General features: G+C 37.5%; 1 protein-coding gene across 1 annotated transcript; it reads left to right on the top strand.

Annotated features, from left to right (window-relative positions):
* Positions 1-544: 544 nt before the first annotated feature.
* LOC121649070 (phospholipase A and acyltransferase 3-like) lies at positions 545-25,445 on the top strand. Its single transcript, XM_041999613.1, has 6 exons — positions 545-576; positions 4,700-4,781; positions 5,451-5,504; positions 5,688-5,787; positions 19,044-19,303; positions 24,543-25,445. Exons 2-6 carry the CDS (start codon positions 4,761-4,763, stop codon positions 24,642-24,644), a joined length of 537 nt encoding a protein of 178 aa, XP_041855547.1. The 5' UTR covers positions 545-576; positions 4,700-4,760; the 3' UTR covers positions 24,645-25,445.
* Positions 25,446-25,451: the final 6 nt, after the last annotated feature.

The following is a 25,451-nucleotide window of genomic DNA, read 5'->3' as shown; positions in this document are numbered from 1 at the left end:
GCCCACCTCGTTTGTCTCCACAGGTTGTGTTGGTAGCTGTTCGTCCAGAGTTTGATCTCTTTACTTTTGTCTTTGAGCCATACAAATAAAACTTAATGGAACTGATGTAGAAAATAACATTTATATTGAGTTTAACACTGAAAATCTGTTTGCAGAACGCAAACACAACAACAAAAGAAAGATCCTTGATATCAATATATCAAACTAAATTAATCTTTTTATAAGTAATACATATGTTTTTAAAGATTACATTTTCTGTTATTGGCCTAAAGTAATTTAAATGAAAGCATTCTCTTTAAAATCTCATCATCTGTTACTTCCTGAAAGCGGTTTCACAGCAGAGGAGCTTGTTGAGATGATGCGGCACAAAAACAGGGTGCAGCTGGCTTGGGATCAGCTGAGACAATGGATAGGTGTGTTCTAGAAGAAAGGTACAATAGGTCTGACGTTTCCAAATCTGTAGCAGCTTTAATCAAATACTTCATGGGCGTGACACAGTTGCTCTGCCTATTTATTCACTTGGAGAAGTTTTTTCTTTTAGTTTTGGTCTTAATGTGTCCTGGAACACCTGCAGCTGCTAAGTCAACAAGCAACACTTGGTAAATAGAAAATATAAAGTAGAAGTTTTCTTTATAGCATCTTTCAGGATTGTATGCACATGTACAAATGATAGCAGGCTGAACATTGTACTGTTATAAAAACCACTGATAAAGACTTGGCTAGTTAACGAACAGTGACAAATGAATAAAACCATTTCTTAACGCTGGAGTTGATAAAGGAAGCATGTCGTAGCTTTTTTTATTCCTAAAATGGTTTAGTGTGTTGGACAAACTTGATCCCGTTTTGCGTTGTGTGGTAGGTCACTTTTAGTCATGGTATGTTTTTAGAGGGTGTTAGCCTGTGATCTCTCTGAAACCAACCTGTGTGTTTTACCGGTACAGCTCGGCTGGATCAGTAAACTGTATGTGCTGCTTTCTGGTTATGTAGGATTCTGATATGAGAACAAACAAAAGTTCGTGGGGAAAAAAGATGCCACGGTTGGAATAAAAGCTCTGTTTGAGGCAAACAAATTGTCACCAAAACAACAGAACACAGAGTTATCACACAACACGCTGACATCTGTGTCAGCCATTAGGTCGTTTTTAAAAGTGTCTCATCTCAGTAATCTTTTACGTACTTTCATAATGAAAAGGTGCAGCATCTTAATTTAACCATTAATTTCTGTGTTGTGATTTATCTTTACATACCTGAAGACAGTAAAGAAAAATAAACTAACACAGTGTAAGTCTGCCCACTATTAAAACAAAACAAAATTTAAGCTAAGGATGATGAACCGCTGAATATTTCTTCACAACCATCGGTGTGCTACGATTATCATGTCATCAGATAGAAGCAGTTTTGATGATAGAAATAAAAAATCACACAAAAAGAATAAGAAACAATAGGATGGATCTGAATAATGAAATGAAATGATGATGGCACTCACTTCTACAGGAGTACAGTACAAAAGGGGAGGGGTTTGGGAGCTCAAGGAATCTATGGGGGGCGGGGTGGCGGAAGGAGGGGCTATAACTTAAAGTAAAATACAGTGATAATTTTTAGAGATCCCTACAGGTATATTAATACTTAAATTGATTTTGTATAAACCATTGTTAATTGTTAAAAATTATTTAAAAAAAAGTCTAACTCAGGTGTTTATTTTCAAATTTAATGGCAATTCTAAAATGTTGACATATTAAAAATTTTAAATAGCCTATAGCTTCAATGCTGTATCTGTCATTAACCTTTAGTCGATAAAATAAACCAAAAAGTACCTGAAACAGGGTTAAATTTACAACTGTATCCTAGTAACTGTCTATCCTTTATGGATTCTCTAAGTTCATCTGGTTAAACTTTTTTTCTTGAACTTTTTTACATGTGATGCCAATATCCCATGTGGTAATACTGTTTGTACTTTAAGCTGTTCACATCCAGTATCTGTGTTCATTTAGATACAGATCCCTGTCAACAAATACTGATTTTGTTTCTCATCATACCATAAATAGTTATGCTTCCTTATTCTAACAAAGAAATATATAAACCTGTCGAAAGTGCAAGTGAAACCAAAGGGGTATAAATGAATAAAGATAAACTGTTGTCGTAGTAGAAACTTGATGACTGTGTTTATTTCAGACTGGCTTTATGTTATCTTTCTTTAAATCCCTGCCAGTGTTGACGGATTTTTAGTTATCAAGAATCACATAAATCGGTGAGAATCAAATTAAATATTTATTAAGAGCTCAGAATATATGACAGTCAAACTGTCGACAAGTCAGCTGTATGAGTCAGACTCTAAAAAGCACAAGTAGTTATATCACTGAGAATGTGCAAGGAAGGGCTGTGGTTAGCAAAACAGGAAAGCCAGGTTTCCATTCTCAGAATAACAGAATTTAACCTTATCTGCTTCTGCGTAAAGTAAATCAAATCAAAATTTATAAAGCCCTTTTCATGCCAAAGGCAATACAAAGTGCTTTACATGATTAAAAAATTTAAGCTCAATTCAATTAATATATTATGATCTTTCACAAGGTCGCAAACACACACAAAGCAAGCATACACAAAGCACCTAAAAATGAATAAATAAATAAATGAACAAATTAATAAATTAATAAATAAATAAGAAGAAATACAGTTGAGTAAAATGAAAAGAGATTAATGTGATATAAAATTTTGTAAAGTAAATAAAGATCAATTAGGCCCAATCCCATTTCACCCCTTGGCCCTACCCCTTACCCCTACCCCTCTGTCCTAAAAGGAATTGGGACACCCCTACCCCTTCACGTGAATGCGCAAAACGAAGGGGAAGGGCTAAGGGGTGAAATGGGATTCACCCTTAGAATTTAGTTAAAAGCTAAGCTAAAACAGTAGGTCTTAAGCCTCTTTTTTAAAAACATCTATGGTCTCTGCAGCCTTGCGGTTCTCTGGCAGACTGTTCCACAGTCGAGGACTGTAACAATGGAAAGAAGCCTCGCTGTATGTCTCAGTCCTCACCCTTTGAACAACTAAAAGGCCGGAACCAGAGGACCTAAGGGCCCACGAGGTTTCATAATTTAAAAGAAGGTCTGATAAGTAAGAGGGCCCAAGATGCAGCGATTTTAAAACTAGTGTGATGTGTTCCTGCCCTCTGGTCCTCGTCAGAACTCGTGCCGCCGAGTTGTGAAGTAGCTGTAGGTTTGAGATGGACTTTTGAGAAAGACCAGAGAGCAGGGCTTTACAGTAATCTAAAGTAAAAAAAAAAAAAGCATCAGCACCTCTATGCTGGCAAGACAGAGAAATGGGTGGACTCTGGAAATGTTTTTAAGATGATAAAATCCAGTTTTTATTATATTTCTGATGTGTGGAGTAAAATCCGGCTCAGATTTGAAAAGAACAGCCACATTTCTCACACACTGAGAAGGGTTAAAATGTTGTAATTTTGATAAAATGATCTCTCTCTTGCCCTTAGGACCGATAATTAAACGTCAGTTTTGTCCTGATTGAGCTATAAGAAGTTCTCTGCCATCCATGACTTTATGTCTAAAATAAAATTTAAAAGGATGTTAACTGACTCCGTTTTTTGTTTATATTTTTGCCACCCCAATGTGCCAGTCATGTGATCAATGATGAAAGCTGACAATGGTCTGCAATCTGATTTTCTTATGGTAGTTAATGCTAATTCAGTCATTCAATCACTAACCATTGAAACTTTATAGGATTCTGATTAGCATATGGTAGCTAACACTAATAAATTCCTCAGAAAATGCATAGTGGTCTGATTCAAAGCCCTAAAAGGGGCGATATGAAAGACTCCTTTTTCACACTGGGATTCTGTTACCAACAAGACTAACATCCACCTCACTACACAAATAAAGGAGTTTAGGCAAAATTTCCAGCTACATGTTTCCTCAGGTTAGACATTGGGTTTTTGTAGCTGAAATGTCAGTTTGTTTTGGCGGACATAGAAGAAACTGCATCATCCTTCTGGTCTTTTGCTTCAGTTCAGTTCCTTTATTGTCCCAAAAGGGGAAATTATGTTTGCAGTGCATAACAACATACAAGGGACAGTCATGTACATTTTATTTTCAAAAAGTTACTCAAGTAAATGTAATGGAGTACATGAAAGTCATTACCAGAATGTGAGTAGGGAAGTTTGACAATATTTGATACTGATGTTCCATACTGCTGCATCATCTGAATCACTGACGGCAATACGGACCAATCTCTAGCACAGGTCGTACATGGACCAGACAGTATGTAAAAGGAGCATAAATTAACCCTAAAATGTGTTCAACTAGGGTAATGGCAAGTTAATGCAACCAAATGTCCACCTCCTGTGGAGCTGGTAAAATACCAACTAGTGGAGAACACTGATGCCTGATATCAAGTAATTAAGTGAAAACTAAAGACTTCAAATGCCTTATGTAACAAAATAATATTAATAACAAAAAAGTAGATGAGTTGGAACTAGTAATAGTTACTGTCTAACTAGTTAGAATCCGAATACGGAGAAGAACTAACGCAAACAAATGTTCAAATCATGATAAAGACTAATGTCTGATATCAAGCAGGGATGAAAAACTGAGGCTCAAATAGCTTTCTGTGGAATATTTTTATTGAAATAAAGAAATTATTAATATCTGTGAGAAAATATTCTAACTATGCATTGTTTACTCTGTTTTCAGCTCCATAAAACCCAGAAATTCAACTTCTGAATTCTGTTCATTTTCAAGTTTAGCTACATCATGGGGGCATTGATTTCTTGTGAGTCCATTAAATTTTTAAATTTTAGACAAAGCTGTTTTGATCTGTCTCTCAGCTCTGCTCACACACACAGTGTAACAGAACACAAAGATTAAAAGAAAATTTTGTTTTTCTATTATCTGTTTTGCTATTATCCCTTAATTTCCAATACAAAATATAGCTTACTTTTAAAGGTTAGCACTACAGCTAACTTTGGTCACAGAGATGTTTTATTGCATGAAGAAGAGAATTCTTCTTGTATTTATTGTTTAAAGTTGACTGTAACATACACTATATGAAAGAAATTCCTTTGGTTTTGTATATTTGTGGGACTTTAAATGGAGACTGACACATGCGGTGCATAAACATTTCAGCTTGAAAAGACATGCTCATGGTTTTTAAACTAGAGTCCCAACCCCCATGGTGGTTCCAAAGTTATTTCAGGGAGTCACTTGATCTTTGTAAAAGTAAATAAATAAAAATAAAGCCTACATTCATCACTGACTTTTATTGGGGCTGTCAAAATTAACCTGTTAATGTAAAAAGATTAATCTGTGGTCAACCTGAAACACCAACCATGTTATCTTGGGGGTTGTGCCTCAAAAAGTTTGAGAACGACTATTAGATTGATTAATTATGTGGGTGAAGAATAGTATCTGACCTTTTAATGGAAATTTGTGAGTTTTTTCTTCTTTTTTTCAGATGACACCAGTTCAGATTCTACAGATGGAAGAAACACTGACGTGGTTTGAAATTTACACATTTTTTCTCTGTATTTGTAACTCTTTATAACATTACAGACTTTATCCTTTATATGCATTTAACCATCATTTTATGTGTGTGTTTGTGTGTTTTAAGGGTATTGCAAATATTACAAATGCAAGTTCTAAATATTTTTCTCTTCTGTTTTCTTATCCAAATGCGAAAAGGAACCAAAGCCCGGGGACCTTATTGAGTTTGATCGTGGTTATTTTAAACACTGGGGTGTGTACGTCGGTCATGGCAAGATTAACCATCTTGTAGTGACTGGTGAGACTTTTCCCTCAATCTTTCTACAAAATGCTTTAATATTTTTGGGTTGTGCTTTACAGACAGTACAAGTGTGATTTAAGTCTATATCAATTAAAGGCTTGTTTTGTCTCTTATTTGTATTTATATAGTATGTAGTATTTATATATGTTATACTCTAAAGCAGGGAGCACCAACTCCGGACCTCTTGAGCCAGTGTCCTGCAGGTTTTCACTGCATCTCTACTGCAACACACCTGGTTCAAATAAAATAGTTCTCCAACAGCTTGTTGTCAAGTTCTGAACCAGCCATCATTTGACTCAGGTGTACTGCAGTATGGACATAAAGGCAAGGCAGTTTATTTGTACAGCACATTTCATGTACAGGACAATTCAAAGTGCTTTACATAAAACAAAGATATTACAGATATTTAGAAATAGTAAAAGGCATCAACACATAATCACAATAAAATAATAAATTACATTAAAATGATTAAAAGCAAGATAAGTTAAAAAAAGTTACCGTGCAGATTTCATGCATAGACGCATGAGAAAAGAAACGTTTTTAACCTGGATTTAAAAATGTCTATATTTGGGGAAAGTTTAATCTCCACTGGCAGTTTGTTCCATTTGTTTGCAGCATAACAGCTAAATGCTGCTTCTCCATGTTTGGTCTGGACTCTGGCCTGGACTAGTTGACCAGAGTCTTTGGACCTAGGAGCTCTGCTAGGTTTATATTCTCTGAACATATCACAGATGTATTCTGGGCCTAAACCATTCTGGGATTTGTAAACAAGCAGAAGGGTTTTAAAATCTATTCTGTGACTGACTGGAAGCCAGTGTAAAGATTTTAAAACTGGTGTGATGTGTTCAGATCTCTTAGTCCTGGTTAAAACTCTAGCAGCAGCGTTCTGGATGAGCTGCAGATGTTTAATGCTCTTTTTAGGAAGTCATGTCAAAAGACCATTACAGTAATCCAGCCTACTGGAGATGAATGCATGGATGAGTTTCTCTTGGTCTTTCTGGGAGACTAAACTTTTAATCCTGTTGATGTTTCTGAGCTGGTAAAAAGCTTCTTAGTGAAGCTTTGATGTGGCTGCTGAAAGTCAGATCTGAGTTTATCAACACTCCCAGGTTACAAACTTGGTTGGTGATTTTAAGAGCCCGAGTCTCCAGGTGTTTACCAATGCTGACCTTCTTCTCTTTGCTACCAAACAGAATAATCTCAGTTTTGTCTTTATTTAATTGTAGAAAATTCTCCCTCATCCAGGTGTTTATTTGCTCCAGACACTGACACAATAAGTCTGTTGGACTGCAGTCATCTGGTGCCAGAGACACATAAAGTTGTGTATCATCTGCATAACTTTGATAAAGAAAACCTGCAGGACACTGGCTCAAGAGGTCCGGAGTCAGTGATCACTGCTCTGAATAGTGTCAAATATTTGGATACACTTACTCATTCACACTTACTCAGGGGGTGCTTTGTCTATGCAGCAACCCCGACAACTTTGTGTCCACCGTTTCTGTCATAGTCAAAGCAGCACCTCAGTTTGTGTAAAGACCATCATCATCTGTTGCAGCCCATGAGTGAGTGAAATGAGGCAGTATAGTAACATTTCTCCGATAAATTAAAATGATTTAGGCTTGAGAATGAATAACTTCCTGTTGCCAGCGGGCAGGGCTGCAATGCTACAAATATTTAGTGTTAACTCACCTTCCCTTGGATAAACATCAGATTTCCAATGGTCAGTAAATGCAGCATGCAATGTACTTCTATATGTTGTTCTAAATCATATCTACCATGTTATGGATCATAACTGAGAATTCATTAATCATCATCTCACCAATCTAATTGCCAAAGACATTGAATTTAGGACCTGAAGGGAGGGACAGGATAGTTTCAACAAGAGTCAGGAAGTAAATAAGGAAAATTAGAGAGGTTACAGCATGCAAAATTACAGACTTGGAAATACCTAAATAAATGAGATTGTGGGAGATTTAATGTCAATTAATCAATAATCTTTCGTTATGTTGGTTAGGTATACACAGTCAAATGTAACCACATCAATTACATACCATTCAAAAACCAAAAAAGGACTAGGCTGGAGCTCATAGCTCATAGCTTATATATGCCTTGGGCTGGATGATATGGCCAAAACTTTTATCACAATATATTTCTTAATTTTGGTCGTTAAGATATAATTTCGGGATCGATATAAACAATATAAAAGCCTCAGAAGAACTGCCAAAAAATGCCCACAACAGATGCTGTAAAACTAAAACTTATTTTGCCAAGTCTATGAAACTTCTCCAGTATAACATTTTAATAAAAACTGTACAATAAATTAATGTTCACCTTTTATTTATATTTAACAAGGCTAAATTAGCCTTCAAACAAAGACATTTGAAATTACCATCAAAGGTCAAATTAAACTTTTAACATTTCTCAATATTAATATCTTTAACTTTAAACTACAACATATTCTTAAATATTTTTAACAATGGTGCTTCAACTATGCTTAAAACTCAACGTGCTCAGAACTGCTGCAATAAACAGAAAAAAAGACTGAGCAACAACTGATGCTTCATCTTCTAATTCATCGTATTCTATGAGTGGAAACGCTTCAGATGCACTGTTGCCTGATCAGCAAAACATAATAAAATAAAACTAAATTCTCCAGTCAATATTTTCTTTGTTTTTTAGTTTATTTTATTAAGTGTAATTTTTATTATTATTATTATTATTATTATTATATTTTAATTATATATTATATTTAATTAGTCTGGAACATGTCAACACTTTTTGACTTTTTAAATATTTTGGTCCACACTCTTCATTAATAGACATTAATATCTGACAGTAAGGCAGCGTGGGCTCATCCAGCAGCAGCTTTGTACGTTTCATTTCCAGCCTGGTGATGAAACAGCTGATTCCCTGCTCTGATGCAGCAGCTGCTGCGTGAGGTGAGGACAAGGTGAGGGGGGTGGGTCTGCGTAACACCAGATCCTCATTGAGAAAAGTAAAACTACGTTACAGTCCCCAAAAATCTCCAATAATACCACAAAAAGTCGCTAGTTGCTTAAAAACAAAATCGCTAGAGGGGAGTGAAAACGAACAGGACACTGGTGACACTGAGCCAAACCACTTCCGTACCACAGAGTCAGTCAGTCACTCTCTTATTAACTATTTAATCTGCATTCTCTTTGCTTGTAGAAGCTTTTTCCGTCACATTTGCATTACAGTCATGAGCACTCATTTTGTAGCTAAAACCTGCCACGTTAGAGCCTAGCCTAGCCTTCTACCTCATGCTGAGCACAGCCAACTGCTGCTGGGCTTGGTTGGTCTCCGTGTCTGTGGTGTACGTCATCACTTACGTAGCCAATGCTCTTTCTGTTCGGCTTCAATCACTGACAAGCCAGAAACACTGTAATCACTGTATGTACATCAAAATATCAGAAATGTGTTAAAAATTCATATCACAGTTATTGAATAAAAGTATGTTGAGATATATATTGTTGGAATTCCCTGATTAACCCGAGTCCGTTGATGGAGAAAAACCACTTGAGATCAATTCAGATTTCAAGATATTTATTTAGAAGCGAAGAGATTACATGAGAAATTCCCCGCAGATAAATATCTGGAGACTCCACTCAGCACAAAGCAAGCGCTGTGAAAACCAGTAAGAATCTGAATCTATTCCCTAATGCTGTGATTTCTTATACTCTATGTACCACCTACAACTAGCTGTCCCAAGGTAGCTTCTCATGGGTGTGAGTGTCAGCATGACTGGTATTTCTTGTTTTGTCTGCTACTCAGCCCTTCTAAAGATAACCACACACTCCTGCAGCCTTCATCTTTTAACAGAAATCTACTGAATGCTGACTGCCCTATGCCTATCCTAGTATCTTCCCCCAATGAATTAAATGTTAATCAGCAATGGTCCTGCAACATACTACTTACAAACTTAAATTATTTCTTTAAATAAACAGTTTGTAATCATCCACAAATCATTTTTGTCACACAATTTCAGCTCACATCTTACCAAACACAACTTTTTTCACATTTGTCCTTACATTACAAATCTTAAACATAAATAGTCCTCTCAAACTAATATTTCCTTCTCTTAGTGTAAAAAATTATTTAATGCTACTTGGAACTCTATTATTCAGTACTCGAAAGACAATTCCAATTCATTTTCAAAAATACAATATCAACAAATTTTAAGACATTACAACGTATAAAACGTTTATTAGTTGATTCATAATAACCCGTTTTATTTATTATCCTAATAGCTTTTTTCTGAAGTTTTATAACTGGTTCTATATTCGTTTTATATACATTTCCCCATATTTCAACACAATATGACATGTAAGGCATTATAAGTAACTGGTATAATACAAGGGGCAGTTCTTATTTAATAATTCTCTGGATTTATAGAGTATTGCAATAGATTTGGATAATTTTCGCTGGATGTAATCTATATGTGGCTTCCAACATAGTTTGTAATCAATAATTACCTCCAAAAACTTTGTATTGTAAACTTGTTCATTTTCAACTTAATTTAAATACAACTGAATGTCATGATGAACCCCACCGCCTCCAAAAACCATGAATTTAGTTGATCTGAGATTATCAAAAGAGGTAAAGGTCCTGTCACTAAAAAGATGTTTAAATCCAGACAAACCCCTCTTTCCACAGAACAAAAGCTGAGTCAACTGAAAAGGTTATCGCAAATAGGTATCCTGTCATGGCCCACGCTCCCTCACATCTCATACTTCCGGATGACCTTATTTGGAACACCGTTTGACACCGCTATCAGGACAGCGCAGCTGGAGGACATCAGGCTCATCACTCATCCCACATATAAACCCCAGATGGACATCCAGTCTTCGCTGGATTATACTACTCTCTGTGGTAACCAGTCGAGCCCGAAGTCAAGTCTCTGTCATAGCAAAACCAAAAGCTTACCTGTGTTTGTTCTCTCTCCTTCAAGCTTCCGATCTGGATCTCGCCTGCCGTACCGAGAACTCTGTCTGCCCGCTCCAGCCCGTCCTCCAAGCGAACTCACCATAACCATCTGTATAGCTGACAATAAAGTGTTCTTTGACTTTTCAACGCGTTCCCTTCTCCTTGGATCCTCACACACCAGCCGTGACATATCCGCGATGAAGCAGAGAAAACTTTAAACTTGCACGTTAACTGCCTCAAAATTTTCAAAGTGGACATAACCACTGAGTTGGTGGTGTTGCCTGAGTGATAGGAATTAAAAGAGGCAAGCATTAGAGTTGCCAATAAGACAGAACTGCAAGAGCGAACCTCCTTTTGACACCAGTCAGGACCAGGACAGTTACAGCACATATAGATTTTTTGGATATTACCAGCATTCCTTTGATATCTGCAGAATACTTTGCCTTGAGGTCCTTTTCTGCCCAAATAAAGGATGAGATATATGGGTCCAGGTCTTTAAAAAATAACTTAGGAACATATACTGGTAAACACTGGAAGAGACATTTGGAACAACATTCATTTTTAATATTTTTATTCTCCCAAACAGTGACAAAGAGAGGATGATGCACCATTTAAAGTCCAGTTTAATTTCATTTCAATGGGACCAAAAAGATGAATTTTTTTTCAAAATGATCACTAGTAGCCATGCTGACTTTGGCTTTCAGGTGGGTTACACTCTGGACATGCACACAGAGCCAAACAACCATTAGCACTCCACCTGCAGAAATTTGAATCACATTTCAACATAACATGCATGTCTTTGGGCCGGGATGGTGAGGAAGCGTGCGGCAGCATAACTTACTTGCTCCTAAACGGTCTAAACTCCCCCTGACAATAAACAGCTTGTATTGTTGATATTAAAGTTTACAGTAGTATGTCAGGGGGTAATAAAAGAAAGACAAGGGGAACTCTGCAAGAACACGCGAAAGACACTGTATTTTCACCGAAAGAAGTTGACGGGGCTAGCAAGCTAGGAGAGCACGAGGCTATGGAGGCCCTCCAAGCTAACATTATTGCAGAACTGAAAGAGGTTCAAGCGGATGTAAAAAAGGAATTTATTGACAAGATTGGACTCCTTAAAACAGAAATGAGCGAGTTCAGAGGAGAAATGGGACAGCGCCTTAATGACATCGTGGCGGATCTGAAAGAAATCACAAACAGGGTCGAGGAGGCCGAGCAGCGAGTGGCCGAAATGGAGGACTTCAGCGCGGATGACAGAGACGTACTGGACCACACTCTTAAGCTTCAGGAGGAGCTCCAAACATGTTTGTCAGACCTTGTAGCCCGTTCACGCAGGAATAACGTCTGTATTCATGGGGTCACCGAGGAGGCTGAAGGAAATAACATACAAGAGTTTATGGAAAACTTCATAAAGACTGAATTGTCTCTTACTGACACTACCCTTAACATGCAGCGCTGCCACCGCTCACTCAGCCCCAAGCCGCCACCAAACTCTAATCCCAGATCTATTGTAATATGTTTTCTGGAGTACAAGACGAAGGAGAAGGTGCTTCGCGCGGCATGGGAAAAGAGAGAGATTCAGTTTCGAGGACGACGTGTGTACTTTGATCAAGACTACCCGAGCAATATCCTCGCGAAGCGGAAAGCATATAACCATATAAGAAAGACGCTGAAAGAAAAGGGGCACCGCTTTCAAACTTTGTACCCTGCCAGACTTTGGGTGTTTTATGATAGAGGCCCGGTGATTTACAACAGCCCGCAAGATGCATTAGACGACTTGAAGAAAAGGGGTATAACTGAAGAGGGAACGGAGAAAGCAGCGACACGCAACCCCACGCCCAAGCCGAGGAAACCCCCCAGGGAAACAGTAAGCGCGACACCACGCTGGAACAGAGAGGCGCAGACGAAACACATCCAGGAGAAGCTGAAAGGATTCAAGCGCAGTGAAAGCCTCGCCTGACAATCATACACAATCCCGACAGAAGATCACGTAGTTTTCCTCTGAGAAATGTGGGATATTACAAATGACCGTTCATCTGGAGAATTTTACGCTTCTCCGGGCGCTTCTACGATGGACAGGAGATGGAGACGTGCAGCACTGAGAGGGGCCCCCTGGGGCTCTAGGGACTCCCCTCCCAACTTTGAAGGTGAACTCACACCTATGACTTGGAAGTCAAGTGTGCTTGTTGTTCAGACAGGTTGTTGTTTTCTTTTGCAGACTTGTGTTTATCAGTGCATCTAGAGTTTTATATGTATAGATTATGCCTTGTCACGGATGGAGGTCAAACATAAATATAAGATAATTACACTTAATGTCAACGGTTTGCATAACCCCATTAAAAGAAGCAAAGCCCTTGCTAAAATGAAATGTGAAAAACACGATATAGTTTTCTGGCAGCAAACACACCTTTTCGCCACTGAGCATGAAAAAATATGTAAAATGGAGTTTAAAAATCTGTATTCATTCATGAAAGGCAATTCCAGAGGAGTAGCGATATTGTTATCAAACAAGGTTAACTTCCAATTCACCTCTCAAATCAATGACAAGGAGGGACGTTACATACTGGTTAAAGAATACATAAGATCATAAGGAAATTACATTGCTTAATGTATACAGGCCACCAGGTAAAGACAAACATCTGATTAAGAAAGTTTTTGATCTTATCGCAACAGAAATGTCAGGGGTGTTCATATGTGGAGGAGATTGGAACACTTGTTTAAACCCTTCCTTGGACACTTCCAGTAAAGCTAAAAATCAGACACAGTCTGAAGCAATACATATCAAGAAAATGCTCAAGGAAATGGGGATGATAGATGTGTGGAGAGATTTGCACCCACTGGACAGAAATTATACCTTTTTTTCACATTCACATTTGACGTACTCTAGATTGGATTATTTTTTTATTTTAAAAGCTGAGAGACATAAAATTGAACATTGTGACATAGGAGTGAGACACATTTCTGATCACGCAGGGGTGCACTTAACTCTTCACTTGGATAACGACCGTATAGAAACATTACGGAGGCTTAATACTAGTCTACTGAATGATGATACATTCCATAACTTGGTAGAAAAAGAATTTAAAGAGTACTTGGAATATAATGACAATAATGACATCAGTCCTAGTATATTGTGGGACCTTCAAAGGCTGTTCTGAGGGGTAAACTGATAATGTAGTCTACTTACAAGAAAAAGGAAAAGGAGAGCTATATAGGAAACCTTACTATGAAACTGAAATCTTTAGAAAAAGAACACATGGAAAGTAATAACAGTAACATATTACCGCACATCATGGAAATAAAGCAAGAGTTAAACAAACTGCAGAGGACCAGGTAGAACAGAGATCGAAGTTTATTAAACAAACTTATTATGAAAATGGTCCAAAATCTAAGAAATTCCTTGCTTGGAGGATACGTAAACAGCAGGCCGATAGATTCATACAGAAAGTAAAAAACCCACTTAATAATAAGGTATATCATAATCTTAAAGACATACAGAAATCTTTTGTAATATATTATACTCAACTATACACGCAACCCTGTGTAACAGACCAGGTAGCAGTAAATGATTTTCTTTCCTCGCTTGATTTAGCATCAATAGGAACAGAACAGAATAAAAGACTAACTCAGTTAATAACAGAGGAGGAAATCAGTAAGGCCATTTCAAAACTTAAAGGGAACAAGATGGCAGGTGAAGATGGTTACCCAGCTGAGTGGTGCAAAATTTTCCAACGCCTAATAATTCCACACCTTAAAAATTGCTTCAACTATGTCCTTACAGGTGGGGAGACACCACAGTCCTGGAAACGGGCTGTGATTTTGGTGATTCCCAAACCAGGAAAAGATAGAACAGCATGCGGCTCTTACAGACCAATATTTGTTTTAAATATTGACTACAGGATATTTGCGACTGTATTAGCTAAGAGGTTTGAATTAATTATCCCAGAAATAACAGACACAGCTCAAACAGGATTCATTCGAAGTAGACAAACTCATGACAACGTGAGACGCGCCCTCCACCTTGTAGACGGAATGAAAAGCATAGAATCAATAGCTGTTAGTCTTGACGCCGAAAAGGCATTTGATTCTGTCAGTTGGGGTTATCTTTACTTAGTCTTGAACAGATTAAGCTTTAATAGCCAAATTGTAGGCTGTTTGAAATCTTTGTATAATTCACCTTCTGCCAAAATTAAAATAAATGGTGACCTATCTGATACAGTAAGACTAGAGAGGGGCTGTCGGCAGGGATGTCCCCTCAGCCCAACTCTCTTTGCGCTCTTTATTGAGCCTCTGGCGCAGGCCATTAGAGATCACGAAAGTATTACAGGTATCACCATAGGGGACACAGCACATAAGGTCTGTTTATACGCTGACAATGTTCTCTTAACATTGTTTAACCCTAAAGTCAGTTTACCCAATCTCTTATCCCTACTCAGGAAATTTGGCACATATTCTGGGTATAAACTAAATCTACAGAAAACCCAAATCCTTTTATTTAATTATCAACCATCGCACGACATTCAAAATATGTTCAAGTTTAATAGGAAAAACAACACTATTAAATACTTAGGTGTAAAAATACCTTAGGATTTAAACAAACTCTTTGAACAAAATTATACCATGTTAACCTCAGATATTAAGGCTGACTTACCACGTTGGTCTTTATTACCAATGAATTTGTACAATAGGATAGACATAATAAAAATGAATCTATTGCCAAGGCCCCTTTATCTATTTCAGGCCCTACCAATATCTGTACCCTCCACGCAATTCAATGATTGGAATAGGATAAACTCAAATTTTATATGGGGGAAACAAAAACCTAGAATAAAACTTCAGACATTGCAATTACGAAAAGAGGAAGGTGAACTGGCCTTACCATGCCTAGAGAATTACTATAGGGCTGCACAATTACGAGTGCTGATTGGTTGGTGTGATCCAGCGAACGAGGCAAAATGGAAAGAGATAGATCTGTCTTTTTTTGAGACACCTCTTCAATCAATGCTTGGAGATCAGCCCCTCCTTAAAAAAATTTAGATACGCACTTGTTGCCTACCTGGATAACAGTATCTATAGACACCTGGCTCAAAATACTTAAACATAAAAGAACTGAGAGGAGTGCCAGAATCCTGACGTGGCCAGCACACGATACAGAATTTTTGCCTGCAATTATAGATGGGAGATTCAAACAGTGGTTACAAAATGGTGGTTTTTAGATAAAAACGTGTTGAAAGGTTACCAGCAGCTTTTGGAAACATATGATTTAGAAAAGCAAGACTTCTTCAGATACCTCCAGCTGTGGCACTACTTTGACAGACATATCAAGTTTGCTGATGAGGAGGAAACAGACCTAATCAAAATCCTTCTTGATTCATGTGAAGGAAATGCCCCAAAGAAACAGATATCTAGGCTGTATTCATGCTTACAAACAACAAAGAACTTTTCTACAGCATGTATTAAAGCCAGATGGGAAAAATAAGCTAAAGTGATAATAACTGAAGATGACTGGCTGAATTTGTGTAAAGCGGCAATGATCACTTCCTGTTCAGGTCTGTAGAGGGAATTTACCTGGAAAAACATGCTATGTTTTTTTGTTACACCTAATATCACAAGTAAGCAATGTAAAAATCCTGCTAAAGCTCAATGTTGGCAGAGTTGTGGCGTAGTGACAGCAGGACATTTTCACATTTTTGGGGGCTGTGCTAAGATCACACCCTACTGGTCGATGGTGATAAAAGAAATTAGAAATATAACTGGTTTGGGACTATTATCTGATTTCACTGTGATTTATCTTTGTAACCTGCCGCAAGGTCTGAGAAAATCAGACAGATATCTTCTGTTGATACTGCTGGCAGGGGCGAAAAAAGCCATAACCCGCAAGTGGTTATGTGAGGATCCTCCAACACTGTCAGACTGTATAGACATCATTAAGGACATTTATGCCATGGAAAGACTGACCTTCTCATTAACACTTGCTGTTGATAAATTTAAAAAGTATTGGAAAAACTGGGATCTTTACCTAGCTCCTCCAAATCCTTAATCCAGTACAATTTTGTATGTATGCTGTTACTGCTCCCTATTTCATTTGGTTGTCCTGACCTTGTCTATATGCCTCTTTGTTTATTCTTCTCATATATGTATAGATATATACACACATATAATATACCATTATCAGACCTGGATACACTGAATGTTTGTTGGTTGTGGTCTGCTTGTTCTGTTTCGTATTTGTCATGAAAAAGAAAACTAAAACTTGATTAAAAATAAAGTTTAAAAAAAACATGCATGTCTTTGGAATGAAATTTATAAGTAATGTTAAGGTACTCATAGCAGTGACAGTGTTTACCATCCATTTACAACTGGTAAGCTAACAGCTAGATATTTCTGATTAGTTTAAGGAACAAAATCATGACTGTCAACCACTGTCAAGCCCGCTGGTCAGTACTAAAACACTGTATAGATCCCAAAAACAGCAGTCTAATGTAAATCTTCAGTGGAGTGAAAGCGGTTTCCGTGGGCTATCTCATGACCCTGCTGTAGCTTCTGCAGACTCCATGCTCATCTGTTCAAACTTATGTGGTATGTTTCTGACTGAAATAAAGTCTGTGCTAAACTGAAAAACACTGTGATTGGATATTTGGTGACCCAAAAGTTGTGCAGAACGTCACTAATTCAACTGTTTAGCCTTGAGGGAAGGCAAGGTATCGTCTCAGGAAAATGAGTGGTGACACAAGAGTCAAAAGATATTGATGACCGGACTTTAACTTTTCGTATAGGGCCCACACAGTCTCAAATGGTTCTCCCACCACAGGAACTAAAGCTGCTGGAGTAATTATTTGGGTTTAACTAGTTGACACACGGCATTTATGACAATATTTCATGTCTGAGTTTCATGTCATGATTTCAAAACCAGGCCAAAAAAGAAGTGTTTCAGTATTCTATTGTATGTCTTTGTAATACCTAAGTGGCCAGACATCAGGTTGCAATGAGCACAGGACAAACAAAGGTGTGAATATACAATTAGACAAGAAACCAAAACACAGAAAGGATTCAAAGACGAAAGAAAACTAAGGAACAGAAAAAACACTGACACAAAGACCATAAACTATGACCGTCATTAGCCAAAGCCAGTATTTGTGAGTGTGTGCAGTGGGGATAACCACTTAGTAGGATGATGACCAATCAGGATGATTGGGAAAAGAAGTTCACTTACATATAAGAATGTCACCTTTAATCGATAGAAACAAACATCAGCTGAACACAGAGCCTCTTTAGATTTAATAGCTGAAAAGCATTTGCATGAAGAGAGATCAGCCCTCTGACATGCTACCAGCTCCTCCCTACCAAGTCCCTGGGGACTTTCAGCTGGAATAGGGTCACACAAGGTCAACTCAAGTAAAGTAGTTCACTCACTTTTCTCACCTTTTACACTTAAGCTCTCAGGCTCAACTGCTGAAGCATCGACAGTTTCAACCCATTGATACTATGAAAGTATTAAAAAGGTCAACACATTCAGACTCCTGAGAACAAGCACGAGTCACAGCAAGCAGGATAAACAACAAGGCCTGAATCATGCTGGTTATTAGGTTCCAGGGGCACAGCATTGTGTACCACAACAGGTGTAGGAAACACCTTTTCACCAGCAAGTTGAAAAACCCAAAATGAGACTAACCCATACTACTAGGATATAAGGATGCGCTCTGAATGAGAACCTTTTCCATCTGGTAAGATGAAAGTCAGAAATCATTGGATTTGTATATCGTCACAATTATCTACACACTATTTATGTTTATATTATACATGTTTAAACAGACAGACCTTTTTATATAGATGGGCAGTTTTTTTTTATACTTTTATACTCCTGGAAATACTGTTTGTGTTGTTTGTGTGTTCTTTTTGTTTTGCTTTTCTTGTTTTTGCTTCAAGACAAATTCCTTGTATGTACAAACTTACTTTGCAATGAATGAATTCCCTTTCTGGTTCTGATTCTGATTCATGTACTTTGCTAAAGTTAACCCTTGAATCGGGGCTTTGACTAATGGCTGTGTATAACATTTTTAGGTTCTTGCTCTTATTCATCCCTCTGACTTCACCTCTGCCTGCAAAAATTCTGAAAATATTCATGATTAAAATAGTAACATGACTGCAGGCAAATTCCAGTTACCTGTCTTTGCCTAAGGAATGCACTCTGCTGACACATTAATACTATAGTTAAACAAGAATAATTAAAAATGACTATGTAGATAGCAAATAAAACAGTATAATAACAATGAATAACACATTTTTCCTACAATGTTTTGTTCTTAAAGAAAGAGGTTCAGACTCCAGTGGCGTAACTTTCCCAGGAAAGACGGGCATTGTGAAGGAAGAACCCCTGGAGAACGTGGCAGGAACCAGTGACTGGAAAGTCAACAACAACCAGGACAAAACATACAAACCCCGCCCAGTTAATGACATTCTTCAGGAGGCCAAAAAATGGGTTGGAAAACATGTGGAGTATGACATCAAAAACAACAACTGTGAGCACCACGCCACATATCTGCGCTATGGCAAGCGAGTGTCTACACAGGTACGACAAACTACGCTAGAGTTGAAAAGCAAATCAGGGTGTCTAAGATGAATGAAGTGCTGTAGGTTCTGGATCATCCAAATAACTTTTAGCATCCATAAGAAGATAGTTAGGGAGAGTGAGTGTTATATATTACCCCTCCCAGCACAAGTCCGTTGAAAAGACATAAGACTAAGAATAAGAAACCTTTATTAGTCCCTTAGTGGGGAAACTGCTTTGTTTTGTTGCAACAGTACAGGTGCAGTAAGCAGAAGCACACAGGTGATATCAAAAAGAACACACACATACAATAAATAATAATATGTACAGTATTTGGTCTGACAGTGAGTATGCATATAAATATGTAAACACAGTTTCCATGTGTTCATTGTAAAGTCTGACAACAGCAGGGAGGAAAGATCTGTGGTATCTATTCTTCGCACAGTGAGGATGGATCAGTCTGTCCCTGAAGCTGCTCTCCAGAGCAGACAGGGTATCCTGTTTGCAAAACTCATGCCAGGACCCTTTTGTCACCTCCACTGTTCTAGTGCAGGGTTACAACGCCTATGCTGAAGCAGTCTTCATTCCATTATGGAGAAACAAGGCAATTTCACAACCCCTAAATAACCCAGAGATCCCAAACATTACCAAAACAGGTGGACATACATAACCAATCCAAGGTTCAAACTAGCAACTCTAACTATAAGACAATGGGGCTTACCACTACCCCACCATGCAGCAGGCCTGATTGTATAAAGCAAGGATGTATTTTTCCCAACAAATAAAACATATCCTCTCAAGGCTTTTTCAGCAAATCAATGATCAGAAAATAAACAGCTCAGACCATATAGTACATGAAATATTTCAAAACATTTATACCACAACCATCATTACAAACATTTTGTTTTACATATTGAACTGTAACTGCAAAAATGAAAAAAAAAAAAAAAAGTTTAAAAACAAACAATAGAAAAGAAAAAAAAAATGCTGCATAAACCAGTGATTCCCAACCCTGGTCCTCAAAGCCCACTATCCTGCAGGTCATAGATGTCTCCCTGGTGCAACACACCTGATTTAAATTAATGGATCATTAGCAGACTTGTGCAGAACTTGTCAGAGAACCATTAAATTTGAATCAGGTGTGTTGCACAAACATCTAAGGCCTGGTACACACACGATTTTTTTTTTTATTTTATGAGATTTTTTTATCTGGTTGGGACTTCACGCATGAAGATAAAACAAATCATTTTGATTGTACTGTGTGGTGTGCTCCTAAAATGTAATCACAGAACAACACACACATGACGATGCTGTCCTGCAACTCGTCTACAATCTAGTCCTCCGAGCCGGACAAACGACCATAGCAACAACCGGCAAAAAACGAAGAAGAAACAAAGCAACAATCGGAAAACACAACACACAGCATGGAGGAGGATATATAGGACGAGGGAATGATGGAGGTCTTGGGACTATTGTTAACAGAAAAAGCCAGAACTGAAAAATTAACAGACTGGAGACGGCGTGAACACGGACTTTATTTACTTCCTTGTTCCCCAGCCAGCTCGCCCTCTGATTGGTTACATTTCGTCCCACATCACCATCCACGCAGTCACAATGAATGAGTTGTCGGCGTTCCTCAGAAATCTGAAATATTGAACATGTTCAATATTCCCAATTGCCGGCTGTGCCTTGAGGACCAGGGTTGGTAATCACTGGCATAAACACCACCTCCTGACCACTTATTATATAAATAACTATATATAATGAATATATAATAGATGGGCATTGACCATGTCCAGAAACAAATATTTCTCTTCAGAATCAGAGATGCTGATAGCTGGAGGATTTCTGCAGATCTGAGAGCATTTTTGTTGAGAGTGTCCTTGGAAACCACATGACTGGAACAAACTAATCAGAGTGGTAGTTTGATTTCTAATAAATTTAATTAATATTTCGTTAATATTGGTAAAGAAATATCTGACTCCACTGGAGCTTCAGCCAATGCTGATGTGGTTAAAAACATAATTAGCATGAATGGCCATCAATGCTCATCAAAGAAACTGTTATTGTCATTGTTACCTCAATTCTCCAAAATATTGGAACAAATATTTTCCATACAACTAAATGATTTAATTGATAAGTAAATTCTACTGAGTGAAGAACAACATGGTTTTAGAAGACATTATAACACATCACTGACACTAATTAATTGTATTAAACAGATAACAGATGCAATTGAAAGAAGAGAATACAGCTGGTGTACTTTGGGATTTGCAGAAGGAGTTTGACACAGTTGATCATAATTTACTTCTTGATAAATTACATGGTTAAAAATCAGAGGAGTTTCATTTGATTGGTTACAGAGTTATTTAGCGAACTGATATCAATTTGTACATGTTAATAATACAGATTCTGAGTTATTACATGTATCATGTGAGGTGCCACAGGGCTCTGTACTAGGCCCTTTATTTTTTTATATTATTAATGATTTGTGTCTTCTTTCCAAGTTGCTGAAGTGCATTTTATTAGCTGATGATACAACTTTCGTTTGCAGTGGAGACAACTTAAAACAGCTTCTGGATATGGTGGGAAATGAGTTTGAATAAGTTTACCGATGGTTTAAATAAATGCATTTTATTTGCAAATCGTAGATCAAATAGTTACAAAAAAAAATCAAATAAATAATCTTCTTTTCAGTAATTTTTAAAAATCTTTTTATTTACTTTCACTTATACTGAATATGATTTTCACAGCTGAAAATCCAAAACTTTGAATATCACACAACTTAATTTCAGTAATTCAATCTAAAAGGTGAAACTAATAGACTCATTACATGCAAAGTAAGATATTTCAATAATTTATTCATTATAATTTTGATGATTATGGCTTACAGTTTATGAAAATCCAAAATGCATAATCACAGAAAATTAGATTACATGAAATCAATAAAAAATTATATTGAATACAGAAATGTGACCATCTGCAGAGTCTAGTCCTGCATATGAACTTTGTTTAAACCCATTGTGCATGAATTCCTGCCTCCATGCGGAAGTGGCATGGCTGTTATCAGCCTGCGGTCCTGCTGGGGTGGAATGAAGACCAGGATGCTTCAAAGCAGCCTTCAGCTCTTCTGCATCGCTCAGTCTCATGAGTCTCATCTTTCTCTTGGTAAAGGTCCATAGATTTTCTACGAGGTTCAGATCAGCAGAGGTTTGCTGGCCGATCAAACACAATGAGAACCAGGTTGTGGTTCTTGAGGCAGTGTGTGCAGGTGCCAAGTCCTGCTGGAAATAAAGTCAGTATCTCCACAAAGCTTTTCTGCTGAAGGAAGCATGAAGAGCTCTAAAACCTCCCGGTAGACACTGTGTGGACTCTGGACTCAATAAAGCCCAGTGGACCAGCACCAGATGACATGGCTCCCACATCACCACCCACTGTGGAAACTTCACGCTGCACTTTAAGGGTCTTGGATTGTTGCCTCTCAGTTCTTCCTCTAGACTCTGGGACCTGGATTTCCACATGAGATGCAGAATTTGCTTCATCAGAAAAGAGTACTTTGGACCACTGTTCAGGAGACCAGGGGCCTTATTTATAAAACTATGAGTAGGAACAAAAACCGGCATAAACCAAATATCGTAGAGGAGGTAAAGTGACACAATGAATTAATTAAATATATAATTAAATAATTACTTAAATGTCTCATTAAATAACTGAGTTTGATGGGCTAGGTTGACAGATAAAATAAATTTATGATGCTCTGCCACACAGGACCAAGAAATAATTATATATGTTTTTACATATATTCATTTGTGTTTTAATGAATCAATGATACATTTAATAACATATTTATGTATTTAATTGTCATTTTAATTATTTAATGAGACATTTAAGTAATTATTTAATGATGTATTTAATTAATTCATTGTGTCACTCTACCTCCTCCATAAAATATAGTCAACTTTTGGGATTTTTAAGAACCAAACTTGATGGGAAAATGTTCCTACCTCCACGGCAACTCTGACCCTGGTGTACGCACAAAATGTGGGAAAACGGGAAACTGTGACAACGGTCCAGAATAAAACTGAGGAAAAAATGTGAAATGTGAGACATTTATGCGCAATCCACTATTACCTTTCACATCACGTTAGATATTAAAGTTGTTTGCAGAAAAAAATAAAGACGTACATTCCATATTAATTCTCCTAAGAGCCACGCTGCGGGAAAAAAAAAACCAGGATGTTCAGGAAAAAGGGAGATGATGTTAATAAGAAGCTCAACCACTAAAACATGTTCTGTCATTGTGAAACAATACTTCATGTTATAAAACCCATCCAGATAAATAAGGAGTCAGTCTGCTGCCAGCATGTAGCATCAGTGTGGAAAGTAGCTTTGGTCCTTCATTCCAGCAGAGCGGGACCAGACTGGAGGCTGGAGGTCTAGAAGTGATGCTACGCTAATGAAACACTCAAGAGGAGGATTTCCTTTATTTATTCTTACACAATGCTTTTTTTAGTTGTCCTCATTTCTGTCCAGACGGTCTTTATTTCCCACAGCTCCTTGTCCACCTGGTTAATAGCGATGATTGTGTCCCTCTGCACTGCCCACCCAGCTGGAGCACCGCCCACCAGCTGGAGCACCGCCCACCCAGCTGGAGCACCGCCCACCCAGCTGGAACACCCATCAACTAGAAAGAAATATTTTACACTAAATAAACCGCTACCAGAATCATACCTGTCATTTAGCAGAAGCTGTTTTCCAAAGTGATTCACAACTCCGGGTAATGAACTTCGGTCTACCGCACGACAGATGGAGGCTCTACTGACTGAGATAACCAGCCAGATGTTCCGATATCTCTGGCATGTCTTCCTTCTGACACTGATGACAGTATCTACCACCTGCTGCCACTATCTGTCTTTATTACACCAGTAACGGCCACACCATGCCTACCAATTAAACATTTTTACATTTTCCAACGTGGACCGTCATACATATATTTATATATATATATATATATATATATATGGTTGTGTGTGTGTATGTATGTGTATGTATGTATGTGTAAATGTGTATATAAAGTTAAGCATCTATGTTCTTTTTTATATATATTTGAGAGGGAAAGTTTTGTTTTTATAAAGTGCTGTGACCCTGACATTTCTTCCCATAATAGTACAGTATTCAAATTACTTAAAATGTGTTTTTATAAAAGTGCTTTGTTTTCTAGACGTGTGGTCATTGTGTCTCAATGTTTTCACCCCTGCAGGTGCAGAATGTACAATTAGCAGCCCTGGGGACAGTTGGATTTCTTGGAAGTGTATCTTTGGCAGCTTCAGCAGCAACTCCAAACAGACCCAGTTCTCATTAAGTGGCTCCTTTTATTCCAGATGAATGTTAAATACGGTTGTTCTTTAAATATAAGTAACAGAGCAATCTAAAATAATCTAAATCTAAAATATAATAACTTCAAGTTAATCTCTCTGTTTTTACTGATTTAGGTTTAAAAGTACATTTAAAGGGGGTTGGGTTGATGCCATAGACTTTTTTCCTCACAAATTTAATCATGGAACAGGTTAGGATTAGTTATTCACTCAATGAATGATGCTTAATATCTTCTCATCATTAAATCCATAAGGTAATAATGAGAGAAATATTTTTCTGTTTCTGATAAAATAATAAAAATACTGAATTTTATTGATAATTTTAACATAATCTCAGTTGTTATTTTCCAGTCCCCTTTTCTGTTAACTGAGCTCATGAGTGGGATGTCATCGTGTTTATTCAGAGCCGTGCACTTGATCCGTTTGAGAGAAGATCTGTAAGGACAGCAGCAAATCTACAGAACTAGAATATGTGTAGCTGTAGCTGAAATTGTTATATATATGCCTTTCTTCATCATTACTACAATATTATTTTACAAAGAATCAAATGGTCACTAATTATAAGAAACCACTGATTTATTGCTGAGTCACTGTTAGCTGATCATCTGTTCACTGCTGAAAGGGTTTCTGTTTTCAGCCTTTTTGTTCATGTTTGAAATAAAGACTAAATTGATGAAATCCTGTCTTCCTGTCATTCTGAAGTAAACGCTACAGTAAAAAGATTTCCTCCCTATGTATAAAGAAACCCTTTGTACAACAGTGTCAGCACAATAAACAACAACAGAGGTTTTAAG

This window comes from Melanotaenia boesemani, chromosome 11 (assembly GCF_017639745.1).
Source record: "Melanotaenia boesemani isolate fMelBoe1 chromosome 11, fMelBoe1.pri, whole genome shotgun sequence".
Lineage (NCBI taxonomy): Eukaryota > Metazoa > Chordata > Actinopteri > Atheriniformes > Melanotaeniidae > Melanotaenia > Melanotaenia boesemani.
This window is presented reverse-complemented; position numbering and strand designations above follow the sequence as displayed.

Bases quoted from the DNA above. Each gene is read 5' to 3' on its own strand.
- LOC121649070 (XM_041999613.1), top strand. From the start codon at position 4,761: ATGGGGGCATTGATTTCTTGT. The intron at 5,788-19,043 runs GTGAGACTTTTC...TTGTTCTTAAAG, and splicing joins TAACCATCTTGTAGTGACTG to AAAGAGGTTCAGACTCCAGT. The intron at 19,304-24,542 runs GTACGACAAACT...TCACCCCTGCAG, and splicing joins GCAAGCGAGTGTCTACACAG to GTGCAGAATGTACAATTAGC.